The sequence below is a fragment of the Myxocyprinus asiaticus genome, chromosome 11 (assembly GCF_019703515.2).
Source record: "Myxocyprinus asiaticus isolate MX2 ecotype Aquarium Trade chromosome 11, UBuf_Myxa_2, whole genome shotgun sequence".
NCBI lineage: Eukaryota > Metazoa > Chordata > Actinopteri > Cypriniformes > Catostomidae > Myxocyprinus > Myxocyprinus asiaticus.
This window is the reverse complement of record NC_059354.1, coordinates 52,144,175-52,161,718: the sequence shown is the minus strand read 5'-3', so window position 1 is coordinate 52,161,718 and position 17,544 is coordinate 52,144,175. Positions and strand designations below refer to the sequence as shown.

Below are 17,544 nucleotides of genomic sequence, written 5' to 3'. Positions count from 1 at the left end.
CGTGAGAGTAGCCCGGACCGAACTCCTGGCATGTTTCTCTGACAGAGAACGCTTGCAAGTCTCCTACCTTCTTGATGGAAGTGAATGCAGTCAGGAGGCAGTCTTCAAGGAGAGTGCCTTAAGCTCAGCTGACTGTAAAGGCTCAAAGGGGGCTCTCTGTAGACCCTGAAGAACTACAGAGAGGTCCCATGAGGGAATGAGGCCGGTCTGGAGGGATTCAGCCTCCTGGCACCTCTTAGGAACCTGATGATCAGGTCGTGCTTCCCTAAGGACTTACCGTCGACTGCGTTGTGGTGTGCTGCTATGGCGGCAACATACACCTTCAAGGTGGAAGGGGACAGCCTCCCTTCCAACCTCTCCTGCAGGAGGAAAGCACTGATCCGATTGCGCATCTCTGGGGGTCTTCCCGTCGGGAAGAACACCACTTAGCAAACAGACGCCACTTAAAGGCATACAGGTGCCTCATAGAGGGTCCCTAGCCTGAGTGATCGTGTCTACCACCGCTTAGGTCTTCTGCGTCCCATCCAGGGGCCAGACATGGAGATTCCAGAGGTCTGGTCGCGGGTGCCAGATGGTGCCCCATCCCTGAGAAAGAAGGTCCTTCCTCAGGGGAATTTGCCAGGGGGAGGTTGTCGCGAGGAGCGTGAGGTCAGTAGGGTACTACCAGGACAACCTGCTCCTCGTCCTCCCTGACCTTGCACAGGGTCTGTGCAAGTAGGCTCACTGGGGGAAACACATATTTGCACAGGCCAGGGGGCCAGCTGTGTGCCAGCGTGTCTATGCTGAGGGGGGCCTCGATCAGGGCGTACCAGAGCGTATTCTTTGGAGGCGAACAGGTCCACCTGTGCCCGTCCGAATCGACTCCAAATCAGCTGGACCACCTGAGGGTGGAGTCTCCACTCTCCCCTGAGGGTAACCTGCCATGACAGCATGTCCGCTGTAGTGTTGAGGTTGCCCGGGATGTGAGTGGCTCACAGCGACTTGAAGTGCTGCTGACTCCAGAGGAGGAGACAGTGGGCGAGTTGTGACATACAATGAGAGCACAGACCACCTTGGCGGTTGACATATGCTACCATTGCCATGTTGTCTGTCCGATCTAACATGTGCTTGCCCTGGATCAACGGCCGAAACCTCCACAGGGCGAGTAGAATTGCCAACAACTCGAGGCAGTTGATGTGCCAATGCAGTCGCGGGCCCGTCCACAGGCCAGCAGCTGCGTGCCCGTTGCAAACAGCGCCCCAGCCCATTTTGGAGGCATCCGTCATGACCACGACACGCCTGGAGACCAGTTCTAGGGGAACACCTGCCCGCAGAAACGAGAGGTCAGTCCAAGGGCTGAAAAGACGGTGACAGACCGGCCATATGCCCCAGGAGCCTCTGAAAAAGTTTCAGTGGAACCGCTGTTTTCTTTTTGAACGCTTTCAAACAGGCCACCACCGACTGGGCACGCTTGTTCGTGAGGCACGCTGTCAAAGAGACTGAGTCCAGCTCCAAACTGAGGAAAGAGATGCTCTGAACTGGGAGGAGCTTGCTCTTTTCCCAGTTGACCCGAAGCCCTAGTCGGCTGAGGTGTGAGAGTACCAAGTCCCTGTGTGTGCACAACATGTCCCGAGAGTGAGCTAGGATTAGCCAGTCATCAAGATAGTTGAGAATGCGCATGCCTACCTCCCTTAACGGGACAAAAGCTGCCTCTGTGACCTTCATGAAGACGTGAGGAGACAGGGACAGGCCGAAAGGGAGGACCTTGTATTGATACGCCTGACCCTCGAATGCAAACCGCAGGAAGGGTCTGTGTCGAGGAAGGATCGAGACGTGGAAGTACGCGTCCTTCAGATCTACCGCTGCAAACCAATCTTGACGCCGGACGCTCGCCAGAATGCGTTTTTGCATCAGCATCTTGAATGGGAGTCTGTGTAAGGCCCGGTACAGTATTCGCAGGTCCAAGATTGGCCGCAACCCACCGCCTTTATTCGGTACGATGAAGTAAGGGCTGTAAAACCCCTTCTTCATCTCGACCGGAGGGACAGGTTCTATCGCGCCCTTCCGTAGGAGGGTAGTGATCTCCGCGCGCAAGGTAGCAGCGTTTTCGTCCTTGACCAAGGTGAAGTGGATACCGCTGAACCTGGGTGGGTGCCTGGCGAACTGAATCACGTAGCCGAGTCGGACAGTCCGGATCAGCCATCGCGACGGATTGGAAAGCGCAAGCCACGCATCCAAGTTTCATGCAAGGGGGACCAAGGGGACAATGTCGTCAGACGTACCGGCGGGTGGGGCCTAGCGGCGGGGTGGAGCTCGAGGTGCCATACCACGTCGTGGCCGTGCTGAGTCTAGGGACATCGAAGCACTTACCTGGCTCCTTGTGACCACCCCCAGAACAGCCTGGGACGGGGAGGAAGAGGCCTGTCCTAACCCGTGGAGACTGCCACATAGGGGGTGGCTGTGTGCCACAACTGGGTGCTCAGGGGCGGGAAGACCACTGCTGGAGCGCCAATCCTGCAAGGAAAAACCCGTGGACGGTAGTCATGATGACGACCGTGCACACCGGGTATGTGACCCAGGGAGGAAGGAAACCGCTCTTTTGCTGAACTTTTGGGTACCGCAGCCACTTGGGCATGCGGTGAAATCAAGCAAAAAGGCAACAAAAGATTTTCCACCCGGACCTCCACTGGGGGATGGAGTGGTCTTCTTACTAGCTCCAGGTGAGTGGGTTTCGTCGTCCCTGGGTCGACCGTCTCAGGGGTTCTTTGATGACCTCCATGGGTTCTTAGCGGGTGACTGTGAGACGGGTGGCATCTGCTTCCTGCGGTGGGCTCCACTCCGGGGCCGGGCCGAAGGGGCGGGCTGCGGTGGAGCTGGTGCAGTCACCGCAGGGGGACGCCCTTGGTGACGAGCAGACGGGGTGCGGGATCTTGAGCCGCGCCAGGGCAGGATATGCCGGATAGCCTCCGTCTGCTGCTTCACTGTGGAGAACTGCTAGGCGAAGTCCTCGATGGTGTCGCCGAATAGGCCAGCCTGGGAAATGGGGGCAGCAAGGAACCGTGTCTTGTCGGCCTCACCCATCTCGACCAGGTTGAGCCAAAGGTGGTGCTTCTGGACCACTAATGTGGCCATCATCTGCCCGAGAGACTGCGCCGTGACCTTCGTCACTCGGAGAGCGAGGTCAGTTGCCGAGCGCAGTTCCTGCATCAAATCTAGGGCGGAACTACCCTCATGCGGTTCTTTCAATGCCTTGGCTTGGTGGACCTGCAGTAGAGCAATGGCGTGCAGGGCAGAGGCGGCTTGTCCAGCAGCGCTGTAGGATTTAGCCGTCAGGGACGACGTGAACCTACAGGGCTTGGACCGGAGCTTAGGGTGTCCACACCAGGTGGCGGTGCTCTGTGGGCATAGGTGCACCACGAGTGCCTTATCCACCGGGGGAATCGCCGTATAGCCCCTGGCCACCCCGCCATCGAGGGTAGTGAGGGCAGGGGAACTGCGGAATTGGGGCCGGGCAGTAAAAGGTGCCTCCCACGATTTCATCAGCTCCTCGAGCACTTCCAGGAAGAAAGGCACTGGAGCGGGGCGTGGCTGCTTTGAGCAGCACCATAAGCCCAGGAACCAATCATCGAGCCGCGAGGGTTCAGGGGAGAGCGGAGGGTTCCATTCTAACCCGACGCTCGCGGCCGCCCGGGAAAGCATGTCCATCATTTCTGCATCAGCCTGTGACTGGGCAATCGTCCCCTAGGGGGGGAGCCCAGCTGAGGCTTCTGCGTCCGACTGGACAAGCCTGCTCTCTGATGCTGCGCTGGAGAGCTCATCATCTTCGTGGGCTCCGAACAAGAGGCCAGACTCGCCATGAGACGAGCCGGCGGACTCATCCGGGAGCCCGACTGGGGCAGAGGAGCGTGCTGGGGAATGGGAGGTGATCCCTTGGGGTCCCCAAATCGCCCCCAGTGCTAGCCGCGCTGGCCTCATACCCGTAGGTAGAAGGACCGAGGCGGGGAGCCGCTGGGGTGCAACGTTGCCATGGTCATGTTCTCGCAGTGGTGAATGAACAGTAGAAATTCAGCTCAGTGAGCATGACCGTTCGGCTCCGAAGAGAAAATCTGAATGAGTGGTTGCATACCAGCTCCTTTTATACCCGTATGTCCGGGGGAGTGGAATGCAAATACCACTCGCCAATTTTCATTGGCCTTTTATCAAAGACCAGAGGTGTCTCGGGCTCCCAAGAGTGATCCCTAGTGTCACTACATCGATACAACGTCGAGTGAGTGACAGATAGGGAACTGAAAACATGAACACATCAGCACATGACCGTTCACACTGAACAATGTCAACAATGACTATTAACAGTTTGTGCAGCAGATTTCAGCACAGATTGTTTAATGTATCCATCACAATGTAATGCAGCTTTGTAAAAAGAGGCAACCTGTTTTGGAACTGCATGTCATCTTTATTTGTATAGCGCTTTAAACAATACACATCGTTTCGAAGCAACTTTACAGAAAACCATGCTTTATTGTATTTAATGTAAAGAATAAAATAACTTTACAAAGTTAAAGTATGCAAAGTCATTTGATAAAGTATGCAGCTTGCTGGGCAAGTACAGTTGAAGTCAGAAGTATACATACACCTTAGCCAAATACATTTAAACTCGTTTTTCACAATTCCGAAGAATAATCGTAGAGAGAATGATTTATTTCAGCTTTTATTCCTTTCATCACATTCCCAGTGGGTCAGAAGTTTACATATAATTTATTAGTATTTGGTAGCATTGCCTTTAAATTGTTTAACTTGGGTCAAACGTTTTGGATATCCTTCCACAAGCTTCTCACAATAAGTTGCTGGAATTTTGTCCAGACAGAACTGGTGTAACTGAGTCAGGTTTGTAGGCCTCCTTGCTCACACATGCTTTTTCAGTTCTGCCCACAACTTTTCATCGGATTGAGGTCAGGGCTTTGTGATGGCCACTCCAATACCTTGACTTTGTTGTCCTTAAGCCATTTTGACACAACTTTGGAGATATGCTTGGGGTCATTGTCCATTTGGAAGACCCATTTGCGACCAAGCTTTAACTTCCTGGCTGATGTCTTGAGATGTTGCTTCAATATATCCACATCATTTTCCTTCCTCATGATGCCATCTATTTTGTGAAGTGCACCAGTCCCTCCAGCAGCAAAGCACCCCCACAGCATGATGCTGCCACCCCCATGTTTCACGGTTGGGATGGTGTTCTTCAGCTTGCAAGCCTCACCCTTTTTCCTCCAAACATAACAACGGTCATTATGGCCAAACAGTTAAATTTTTGTTTCATCAGACCAGAGGACATTTCTCCAAAAAGTAAGATCTTTGTCCCCATGTGCACTTGCACACTGTAGTCTGGCTTTTTTATGATGGTTTTGGAGCAGTGGCTTCTTGCTTGCTGAGCAGCCTTTCAAGTTATGTCAATATAGGACTCGTTTTACTGTGGATATAGATACTTGTCTACCTGTTTCCTCCAGCATCTTCACAAGGTCCTTTGCTGTTGTTCTGGGATTGCTTTACACTTTTCGTACCAAATTATGTTCATCTCTAGGAGACAGAATGCATCTCCTTCCTGAGTGGTATGATGGCTGCGTGGTCCCATGGTGTTTATATTTGCATCCTATTTTTTGTACAGATGAACGTGGTATCTACAGGCGTTTGGAAATTGCTCCCAAGGATAAACCAGACTTGTGGAGGTCCACAATTGTTTTCTGAGGTCTTGGCTGATTTCTTTTTATTTTCCCATGATGTCAAGCAAAGAGGCACTGAGTTTGAAGGTAGGCCTTAAAATACATCCACAGGTACACCTCCAATTCAGTGCACCTCCTATCAGAAGCTAATTGGCTAATTGTCTAAAGGCTTGACATCATTTTCTGGAATTATCCAAGCTGCTTAAAGGCACAGTTAACTTAGTGTATGTAAACTTCTGACCCACTGTAATTGTGATATAGTCAATTAAAAGTGAAACAATCTGTCTGTAAACAATTGTTGGAAAAATTACTCATGTCTTGCACAAAGTAGATGTCCTAAATGACTTGCCAAAACTATAGTTTGCTAATATTAAATCTGTGGAGTGGTTAAAAAATTTTTTTAATGACTGTCTATAGAACATTAACATTTGCACTGTGAGCATTACACTGCCCTGCAAAGGCAAAACACAGTATCTGGATGAATTAAAGACTGTACTCACAAACGTGGTGTTTTTCAGCACAATCTCTGTTTCGTTTGTGAGGATGTTAGACCAGATCACGTGTCCGTTGTGATTTCTGTAGATAACTTCAGATTCTGGTAAAACATAAAAAAGGCAGACAGTGTACAAGTAGAGTGTGAGTAAAGTATGAGCACAGTATGAACAGAGCATGAATACAGTGTGAATAGAGTGTGTATAGAGTGTGAATAGACTGAAATTAGAGTGTGAATACAGTGTGCATAGTGTAAATAGTGTGAATATAGTGTGAATAGAGTGTGATTAGAATGTGAATAGAGTGTGATTTGTGTTCATAGTGTGAATATAGTCTGAATAGTGTGTGATTAGAATGTGGATAGAGTGTGAATAGAGTGTGCATAGTGTGATTAGAATGTGAATAGAGTGTGCATAGTGTGAATAGAGTGAATATAGTGTGAATAGAGTAAAGCAATGAATGGGGGATCTGCAGTGATAAAAGGATTGAATGATGAATACAATGAAAGAAGTGGAAAAATGCAAATTAGTAGGTTTTCAATGTTTCTGTGAGGGCAGTGAGTATGTACTGTAGATCATTAGAGCATCAGAAAATATCAGAGATGGCAATCATCAACATGAATCAATATACTTTACTAAAACAATAGAAAGAATATGCAATTTGGACATTTCAGTGTCTTTTAAATCTAAACTATAATGAATTCTCAATTTTAACAATCTTACATAACGGAGTGGTGGTGGCGTAGTGGACTAAAGCACTGAACTGGTAAGCAGAAGGTTGTTGGTTCAGTTCCCACAGCCACCACCATTGTGTCCTTGAGCAAGGCACTTAACTCCAGGTTGCTCCAGGGGGATTGGCACTGTAAGTCGCTTTGGATAAAAGCGTCTGCCAAATGCATAAATGTAAATGCAAAAATAATCTCAGTTGACAGAATATGCATCTTTCATTAGTGTAAACAGAAGATAAAATGCAGGAAAACTCAAGTAAATTAATGAACATGACAAATTAAAAATTTTTGGTTTGTGATGTAATTACATTCAAATGTGTGTCATTGTCCCTCATTGATTGATTGATAATCGATCGATCGAAATACTGTCTATAGTTTCTAATGTTGCACTTTAGGAGTTCACTTTCCTGAAAATGAAGTACAGCAGTTCTTGTCATATGTAGCATTAACTAACAATGGGAAACACTGTGAAACATCAACAAAAAGTCATCATGATGAAGCAGAGTTACTCAGAACAGACAGAAATCACATTAAATAGATGTTAGCACTCTCACTGGTTAACCATCTGCTTCATGTTCACTTAGTCTGTCTATGAGCTTGTTGAGACATGTGAAGGAACATTTCCTGTCTGGCTGTTATTGACTGCAGAGAGGAAAAGCAGATGGAACATTAAGAGTCAAACTCTAAATAAAATATTAATGCTCTGAGTGAGGAACTCTACACTGGAACAAAACTCTGACGGTTGAAAACAGAAAGAATAATCCTGCAGACACGACATTCAAATGTCTCAGTAGAATTGATTCAGAGAGCTGTGACGCTCACATTTATGTTGAAATTATGAAAACATGCAAATGTAGCTACAGCAAGCCTGATCCAGGTGTTACCTTCATTTACAGGACAGTGACCAGTGACCAATGAGCTCCAGGCACAAGAACAATACACAAGTGTACAAGCTGAACTGGGCCAAGAAGTTACAGAAGAAAAAATACTTTTGTCCAGATGAAGGATGTGATTCTCAACAGTTAATCTAAACATTAACTAATCGGCAGCAGCATTTCTGAGGCAAGCATTTCTGTGAGTTAGTATGAAATATTGACTTTTTTGTATTGTGCAGCATTCTGACAGTCACGTACATTCAAACACACACTCGCTATAGTAGAATCTATATGTAAACGCTTCACTCTCATTCAGCTGTATGATGATCATGTGTCAAAACTGTGAGGAACATCACACACTCATAAACACACATCTGTGTGAATGATTCTACTGCATTCACACACAAATACACACACACACACACACTGAAATATTCATGCTGCTGCCGCCAGTGTAAGACCCGAGTGCCCCTTCTCCCTTCCTGTTACCATAGCAACTAGCGCATCTACCACTCAGACACACACACACAATGCCAGTGCCTGTGAAATACTGTTGTTGTATCGGGCATCAGAGTAACTAGAATGTTTTTATGGAGGTCACAATCAGATGTAGATGATTAATGACAGTCCACATGAGTCTGAATGAGCTGCTGGTGCAGATGCTCTTGGTTCAATCATACGAGTGTGAACATGGAAGTCCACGGGATTAATTGCACTTTTGCAGCTGCTGTGGATTACTGTATACATATTGTTTCTCTTAGAAATTTTCTCAACATTTACTCACCTTTATGCCATTTCAAATGTGTATGACTTTCTTCTGCAGAACACGAAGATATTTTCATAGATGTATGATGTGTTTAAATGCATACAGTACAAGTCAATGGGGTCCAACACTTTTAAGCTCCAAATAGGATATAAGGGAAGCATAATTTCAGTGGTTTACTTACACTTCACTCCCACTTGGCGCATATACACACGCTGTGCAACGCTCTGTGCGAGGAAATGCAATCGAGCTTCAAATGATGATTGCACCAAGATGGAAAGTGAAAATGGAGTTACCTCTTAGTCCATTTCTCACCCACACCAATCGTATTACTTCTGAAGACATGGATTAAACCACTGGAGTTGTATGGATTACCTTTATGGTGCCTTTATGTGCTTTTTGGAAATTGAAAGTGTTGGACTCCACTGACTTGCATTGTATGGACATAAACACTTTACATCTCCATCAATATGTCTTTGTTTGTGTTCTGCGAGGGAAGTCATACAAATTTCAAATGGCATAAAGGTGAGTAAATGATGAGAGAATTATCATGTTTGGGTGATGTGGGAGCAGGTCATTGATTTGTAAAAATCTATCCCTTAAATATCCTCAAAGAGCTTCAATCAGAAACAACCTTTAACTGAAGATTACATTCGGCATTAAATGACCCTTTAAATGGTCATAAAACACTAAAACAGGAGATTGGCTTGAACGAACGGTTTTTGGTTAAATATTCTAATAAACAGAATGGATAATATTCTTATGTGGCTGGAATGAAGAGTGATATTTTAAAGCATATTTATCTGACATTGTTGTACAAAAAATGATCATTACAGTCACATAAAAAGAGAAAAGAGTCATCTGATGGTGATTATCAAATCAAAATCAAACCACTTTTATTGTCACACAACCATATACACAAGTGCAATAGTGTGTGAAATTCTTGGGTGCGGTTCCGAGCAACATAGTAGTTGTGACAGTAATGAGACATATACCAATTTACAATAAACATCAGATTTACAACACAATTTAAAATCTAATATACACATAATTACACACAACACAATATACAAATAATAACATACAATGTACAGTATACAATACACACAATATAGAATACACATTATACAATAAAAAAGTATATATAGTATATATAGAATGTACAGTAGGTTGTATTGTACTGTATTGACATTCAGGCTGTCGGTTGATAGTAAGTTGCCAGTGTGTTGTTAAGAGAGAATATTATATAATAATAATATAATTTATGACAGTCCGGTGTGAGATATAAGAGTAAGAGTAAGAAAGTGCAGTGCTGATGTATTTTGATCATGGGAGATCAAGAGTTCAAAAGTCTGATTGCTTGGGGGAAGAAGCTATCATGAAGTCGGCTGGTGCGGGTCCTAATGCTGCGATACCGCCTGCCTGATGGTAGCAGTGAGAACAGCCCATGGCTCGGGTGGCTGGAGTCTCTGATGATCCTCCGAGCTTTTTTCACACACCGCCTGGTATGTATGTCCTGGAGGGAGGGAAGCTCACCTCCAATGATGTGTCTGGCAGTTCGCACCACCCTTTGCAGTGCTTTGCGGTTGTGGGCGGTGCTATTGCCGTACCAGGCGGAGATGCAGCCAGTCAGGATGCTCTCTACAGTGCAGGTGTAGAACCGTGTGAGGATGTGGCGGTTCATTCCAAACTTCCTCAGCCGTCTCAGGAAGAAGAGGCGCTGATGAGCCTTCTTCACAACGGCTTCAATGTGGATGGACCATGTTAGTTCCTCAGTGATGTGGACACCCAGGAACTTGAAGCTGCTGACTCTCTCCACTGGTGCTCCATTAATGGTGATGGGACTGTGTTCTCTATCTCTTCTCCTGAAGTCCACCACAAGCTCCTTTGTCTTACTGACGTTGAGGGAGAGGTTGTGCTCCTGACACCAGTGTGTCAGAGTGTGCACCTCCTCTCTGTTTCATCATTGTCAGTGATCAGACCTACCACCGTTGTATCATCAGCAAACTTGATGGCATTGGAGCTGTGTGTTGCCACACAGTCATGTGTGTACAGGGAATACAGGAGTGGGCTGAGAACACAGCCCTGCGGGGCTCCAGTGTTGAGGGTCAGTGATGAGGAGATGTTGCTGCCCATTCTAACCACCTGGTGTCTGCTTGACAGGAAGTCCAGGATCCAGCTGCACAGCGAGCTGTTTAAGCCCAGAGCCCGGAGTTTCTCATCAAGCTTGGAGGGCACTATGGTGTTGAATGCTGAGCTGTAGTCTACAAACAACTTTCTCACATAAGTGTTCTTTTTTTCCAGGTGGGAGAGAGCAGTGTGTATTGTAGATGCAATGGCATCATCAGTGGAGCGGTTGTTGCGGTAAGCAAACTGCAGTGGGTCTAGTGAGGGAGGCAGCACAGAGCAGATGTAATCTCTGATTAGTTTCTCAAAGCATTTGCTGATGATGGGGGTCAGAGCAACAGGACGCCAGTCATTTAAGTAAGTGATTTTGGATTGCTTTGGAACAGGCACAATGGTGGATGTTTTAAAGCATGTGGGGACTACAGACAAAGAGAGGGAAAGGTTGAAAATGTCCGTAAATACACCAGCCAGTTGGTTCGTGCACGCTCTGATGACGCGGCCCGGAATGCCGTCTGGACCCGCGGCTTTGCGGATATTTACCCGTCGGAAGGATCGGGTTACATCCGCTACAGAGACGGAGAGTGAACTAACCTCTGTAGCTTCGGCCGCGAGAGCTCTCTCCGTGAGGGTGGTGTTATTTCCCTCAAAACGAGCATAAAAAGTTTTTAGCTCATCCGGGAGAGAGGCAGCGGTGTTCACGGCGGAGTTTTTATTCCCTTTAAAGACCGTGAAGGTGTTAATTCCCTGCCACCTGCTTCTAGAGTTGGTGGTGTTAAACTGTCCTTCAATCTTGTTCCTGTACTGATGTTTTGGCTTATTTATGCTCCTCCGCATTCACGGAATTAAAAGTGGAGGTCCGCGCATCAAGTGCCGCGTGAACATCGCCATTAATCCAAGGTTTCTGGTTCGGGTAGATCCGTATTGTTCTGGTCGGAACGACATCCTCTGCGCACTTTCTGATGAAACACATTACGCTATCAGCATAAAGCTCAATGTCGTCATCAGAGGCGGACCGGAACATCTCCCAGTCCACGTGATCAAAACAGTCTTGTAGCGTAGAGTCTGATTGGTCCAACCAGCACTGGATCGTTCTGAGGGTGGGTGCTTCCTGTTTCAGTTTCTGCCTGTAAGTGGGCAGAAGCAGAATGGAAGAGTGGTCTAATTGCCAAATGGTGGGAAGGGGAGGGATTTGTAACCATCCCGGAAGGGAGAGTAGCAATGGTCCAAAACCCGGTCCCCTCGTGTGTTGAAACTGATGTGTTGGTGGTATTTTGGTGCAACTGATTTGAAACTGGCTTTATTAAAGTCCCCGGTCACAATGAACACGGCCTCAGGGTGCGCGGTTTCCTGCTTGCTTATAATCCTGTACAGTTCCTTGAGTGCCCGGTCTGTGTCGGCTTGTGGCGAGATGTACACAGCAGTGATCGCTGTGAATTCCCTCGGTAGCCAGAATGGTCGACACAGAAGCATGAGAAATTCCAGATCAGGAGAGCAGAAAGACTTGATAGAATGTACGTTCCTCTGATCACACCAGGATTTGTTGATCATAAAATATACACCACCACCTCTGCTTTTACCGATCGCCTTTACTAAAACCTGACCAATATGTAAATTAATTAATGTTAAGTTATTAGCTTTAATTTACCTTGGAGCAAATGTAGGTATCCTTGCTGATGTTACAAATGCATTTGTGAATGAGGACTGATACATATGAATCCATAGCATGCTCTTCAGGAGATTTATTTAAAGATTTAAAAAAAGAAAGAAAAACACTGCATGTATCCTCTCTGAGTGTCTCATATCACTATTGCTGTACAAGTAATCCAGAATATTTTTTTATACATTTTGTAGATAATTTCTGCAAAATTCTGCTTAAAACTGTTCAAACACATCACTCCCGTAGACTCTCGTTGGAAAAAAGTTAATTGTTGTCAGAAAAATGGCGGATGGCAACAGTTGCTAAGATTGGATTGGTTAGAAATGCTTTTGAGGTGGGCTTAGCAAAGGGTCAATTGCATGGAACAAAAATATGAGATAGTTGCATATTTTGCACTGAGAGCTGACAGAGCGACATGCTCTTCATTAGTGACCGACACATTTGAAATATTTTCCTGTTAGTGTACTGCAGTGAGCTCGTGTTCTGACTTCAGATATGAATCTATTCAAACAGTGTTACTAGTTCACTGAGATATTTCACATTTTCATAATATTACTCACTTACAGAGAAAGGTTTTGATGTATCCAGTATATATAATGCAGGGGCGGACTAGGACTAAAAAGTGGACATGGACTTTCTGGCCCAGAGCGGGCAACCAAACCTGGCCCGCAACACACCACATCATAACACACCACCTCTTCGATTTCATTTTCCGATCAATTTAAAATTTCTGTGTTGGAAAAAAAAAAAGACACATTTTTATGAAGTTCCTAAACGTAAGTTCGGGAGGAACAAGCCCATCTAATCTTTCAATTAACAGCCAGAGTATATAAGCAGCTGATTACCTCTCTTCGGTCTCAGCTGTTTCCAGCATTTGGCCCCGCCCACCCGCGACAAAACCATGCGATGTCCTATCACTCTGCTTGAAGCTTTCGTCCTCCTTATCAGATAAGCTATTTTATCACAATCATTATGTTATACAATGGAAGCTGCTGCAGCAGCTCACTATTTGCATACATCGTGATAATGGCGGCTGCCACATTAACTGTGGTTTTCTACCCTGCCTTTGTAATCATTACTCGCCGAAGCAGATCCTATTGCGTTGAGGCTGCCTTGGCAAAACCGGCCACTGCTTCACCATATACCAGTACTACTGCTTCATATGGCCGTGCACAGGTCCTTTCATTTTAACTGTCTACATTTTATTCCCACACACATGATTGTTTAAATCCCGTTCTAGCGCACAGGTGGTTCCTCTTAGCGGTGCTTCAGTGGTCTCTCTCTCTCGTGCTCTCTCTCTCTCTCTCTCTGATTTTCTGGGGGTAATACGGAGTATCTCCTCACAAAACTATTGCAATGCAGATACATCAACCATGCATATTGTACAGCAGGTGGCGGTCATACAGTACTCCTAAGGAGTGAATGGCCACAAGTGAATAATGATTGTAAGTCCATTTCTCCTGCATTTCCATTTGCAGTATAGAGCTTCAGCTCTTTTATTTCTCAAATAATTTTATGCTGTTGTTCACATTGTTTCTAAAGCTGTATTTCCCAGGAATACCATTAGTCCTGAATTTCCATATGCAGTGCAGAGCTGCAGCTCTCTTTATTCTTAGATAATTGTATGCTGTTGGTCACATTATTGTTTCTAAATGTCACTAATATATATTTTCTCTTCTCTCTAGACTTATGTCCCCAAAACATCGACCGCATGCTTTCCCCTCAAATAAGCATTAACAGAAGTTTTCCCTCTACTGGCGCAAGTGCAGCCCACTCTTGGCCATGGAGCTAACTTTTCACAGATTATTTCTTATTCACAGTGTTGTGAAATGTCTTCCTAGTATAAGTTTCACCTAAATATGACTATTTTGTCTTTTCTACAGCAATGCCTGAAATTGTGCCTTCCGCAGGGGTTTCACCAATATTACTTCCAGCAGGGCTTTGCGAGAGCTCATTTAAATTCCTGTCACTGGATTGTACGCAGGTTTACCTCTCACTTTCTCTATCTAGGTGTCTTTCCAAGACTTCACCATTTCCTACCGAGGAGCCAAAAGGGGCAAACATTTTAGTTGTTAAGAAAGCACAACTGCAGTGCTCCTGCCATTGGCTCAAAACATCCCTAAGCAGCACAAATGTGCTGTCAATGTGCCACAACTGCGGCGTCTTTCGGGTCATGCAATAAACTCCCACGACACCACAAAGAAGAGCAAATGTGCTGTACAGGTGCTGCAACTGCGGCGTCTTTCGGACCATGCGACAAACTCCCACGGCACTGCAAAGCAGCGCAAATGTGCTGTCCAGGTGCCACAACTGCTGTGTCTTTTAGGCCGTGCGTCTAAACCTCCGCCATGCGACAAAGTCCCATGACACCACAAAGCACCGTGTGAAAGGATCTTAGTCCGTGGGCAATGGAGGAGTCAGGAGACAACGAAGCAGTTTCAAGGTCAGTCTTTTAATCTTCAGCTTCACACACTCACAATTGATGGTAACCATCAAAAACAAGTAAATAGTTTATAAATAAATGAAAGCACTCTCTCAGTTCGTGGCTGTTGTGCCTGTTGGTCACTCTCTCTCCTATCTGACGATCTGGTGAGCCTTTTCAGGTCTCCCTCCACCATCACTATAATGAGAGACAGGTGTTAGAGATAATTACGACCCAGGTGACGAGCCTTACCACTCTCCCTCTCCTGCAGACTGACACATGACCACACCCCCATGCCCCCCCCATTTCTGGAGAGAAAGTCAGCCACAATCATCTGCGCCCCCGGTCTTTGGATCACCTCGAACTTAAAGGGCTGAAGAGCCAGATACCAACGGGTGATCCACGCGTTAGTATCCTTCATGCGGTGGAGCCACTGCAGAGGAGCGTGATTGGAACAGTGGGTGAAGGCCCGCCCCAGCAGGTAGTAGCAGAGGGTAAGAACAGCCCACTTAATCGCAAGACACTCCTTCTTGTTGGTACTATACTTTGTCTCCCTGAAGGAGAGCTTGTGACTAATAAGTAGCACTGGCCGTTCCTCCCCTCCCACCACCTGCAAGAGCACTGCACCCAGCCCCCTGTCAGATGCATCAGTCTGCAAAATAAAGGGGAGAGAGAAATCATGTGCATGTAAAAGCAGCCCCCCACACAGTGCAGACTTTACCTTAAGAAAAGCCTGTTGGCACGACTCCAGATCGGAAGTCTCCTTTTTAGTAAGGTCAGTCAGCGGGCTGGTGACATCAGAGTAGCTAGGCACAAACCTTCAGTAGTAGCCAGACAGCCCCAAAAACTGCCTTATCTCCCTTTTGGTCTTGGGCGCCAGGCAGGCTGTGATCGCTGTAGTTATGTTAACCTGTGGATGCACCTGCCTGTGACCCATGTGGAACCACAGGTACCTAACTTCCACCCGCCCAACTGCACACTTCTTCGGGTTGGCCGTGAGTCCCGCCTGTCTCAGTGCTCTCAGGACAGCCCTCAGGTGTTGCATATGCCACCGTCAATCATTACTATAAATGATAGTATCTTCTAGATATGCAGCGGCATATGCCGTATGTGGTCTGAGGATCTTGTCCATAAGGCGCTGAAACTAACCTTAACCCTGTCTGTAAGCTGCGACAGTGACTTTCTCCGTAAGGTGGTCTCCGCAAGGGACCGGGGTGAATGAACTTGATTTGGGAGATACCTCCGGCCCAAGCTCTGCCGTCTCCAGAACTACTGTCACCAAGGCTACAGGCACCGCCTCCCTCCATGGTTTGAGGAGGTTAAGGTGGTAGATTTGACGTGCCCCTCTCCTATCCGTTCGCTTAACCTCATAATCAAGATCTCTGACTCGTCATGTGACCTCAAAGGGTCCTTGCCACTGGTGGGCAGCAACACAAGCACCTTATCTCCCTGTGTGAATTCCCATAGTCGAGTGCCCCTGTCGTACAGTCGGCATTGACGTTCTTGCGCTTGGAGCAAATTCTCCTGTGTTACCTGCCCTAAAGTGTGGAGTTTTGCTCTAAGGTCAAGAACGTGTTGAATTCGTTTTTTACTATTCGAAGGTCCTTCCTCCCAAGCTTCCCATATGATGTCAAACACGCCACATGGCCAGCGCCTATACAGTAGCTCAAATGGGGAAAACCCTGTGGAGGCTTGCGGGACCTCTCGTACTGCAAACAGCAGGAGTTCGAGCCACTTATCCCAATTCTTAGCATCTTCATGTACGAACTTACGAATCATGTTTTTTAAGGTCTTATTAAATCGTTTGACCAACCCGTCAGTTTGCAGGTGATAAACACTGGTGCAAAATGATTTAATGCCTAATAATTCTTATAGTTCACAAAGTGTACGTGACATGAAAGTTGTCCCTTGATCAGTGAGGATTTCTTTTGGAATCCCCACTCGGGAGATCATTTTTAAGACTGCCTCCGCAACACTACATGCTGAGATGTTGCACAGGGGCACTGCTTCCGGATACCGCGTTGCATATTCCACCAGAACTAATACAAAGCGATGGCCGCGTGCAGTCCGCTCTAATGGCCCGACAAGGTCCATGCCAATTCTCTCGAAGGGGACCTCGATCAATGGCAGAGGGTGCAATGGCGCTTTTGGGGTGGCCGGTAGATTCACCAACTGACATTCTCGGCACGCCACACACCATTTGCGAACGTCACCGTGAATGCCCTTCCAAAAGAAACAGGCCATTATACTGTTCAAAGTCTTTTCATGACCTAAGTGGCCAGCCATTGGGTTACAGTGAGCCACCTGGAAGAGTGTTTCCTGATGGCTCTTTGGTACTAACAGTTGAGTTGTATTCTCTTTGGTTTGAGTGTCCTGCATCACTCAATACAACCGTTCCTTGATAATAGAAAAGTATGGGTATGTGGTCGCAACATTAGGCTGGAGCTGTTGACCATCAATTACTTTCACTTGGTCAAAGGCGAGCTTGAGGGACTCATCATGCGACTACTCCAGAGGGAAATCCCCCTCAGGGAAGCCCTTGAGAACAGGAATTTCCTTGTCTGAGTCATCCTGATGCGGAGCCAACGCTGATGGATCTGGCACCACCTCTCCAGCCATAGCGTCGTACGTCACACACTGTGACACTACTTTGCAGGACGCATCCACACACATTACCCCCAATAGATTTTTAAAGCTGGGCCAATTGGTTCCCAGAATTACTGGATGGGTGAGGCGGGAATTAACCGCAGCCTCGACTCTATGCCTTTTCCCCCTGAATCGCATCTCA

At 46.7% G+C, this 17,544-nt stretch overlaps 1 protein-coding gene across 3 annotated transcripts in view; it reads right to left on the bottom strand.

Annotated features, from left to right (window-relative positions):
- LOC127448435 (inactive dipeptidyl peptidase 10-like) overlaps positions 1 to 17,544 on the bottom strand; it is a 102,420-nt gene that overhangs the window by 21,507 nt on the left and 63,369 nt on the right. For all 3 annotated transcript variants that reach the window (XM_051710942.1, XM_051710943.1, XM_051710944.1), the window contains one exon: positions 6,194 to 6,288. In XM_051710942.1, coding sequence (XP_051566902.1) covers positions 6,194 to 6,288 — 95 coding nt within the window. The remainder of the gene's footprint in view (positions 1 to 6,193; positions 6,289 to 17,544) is intronic.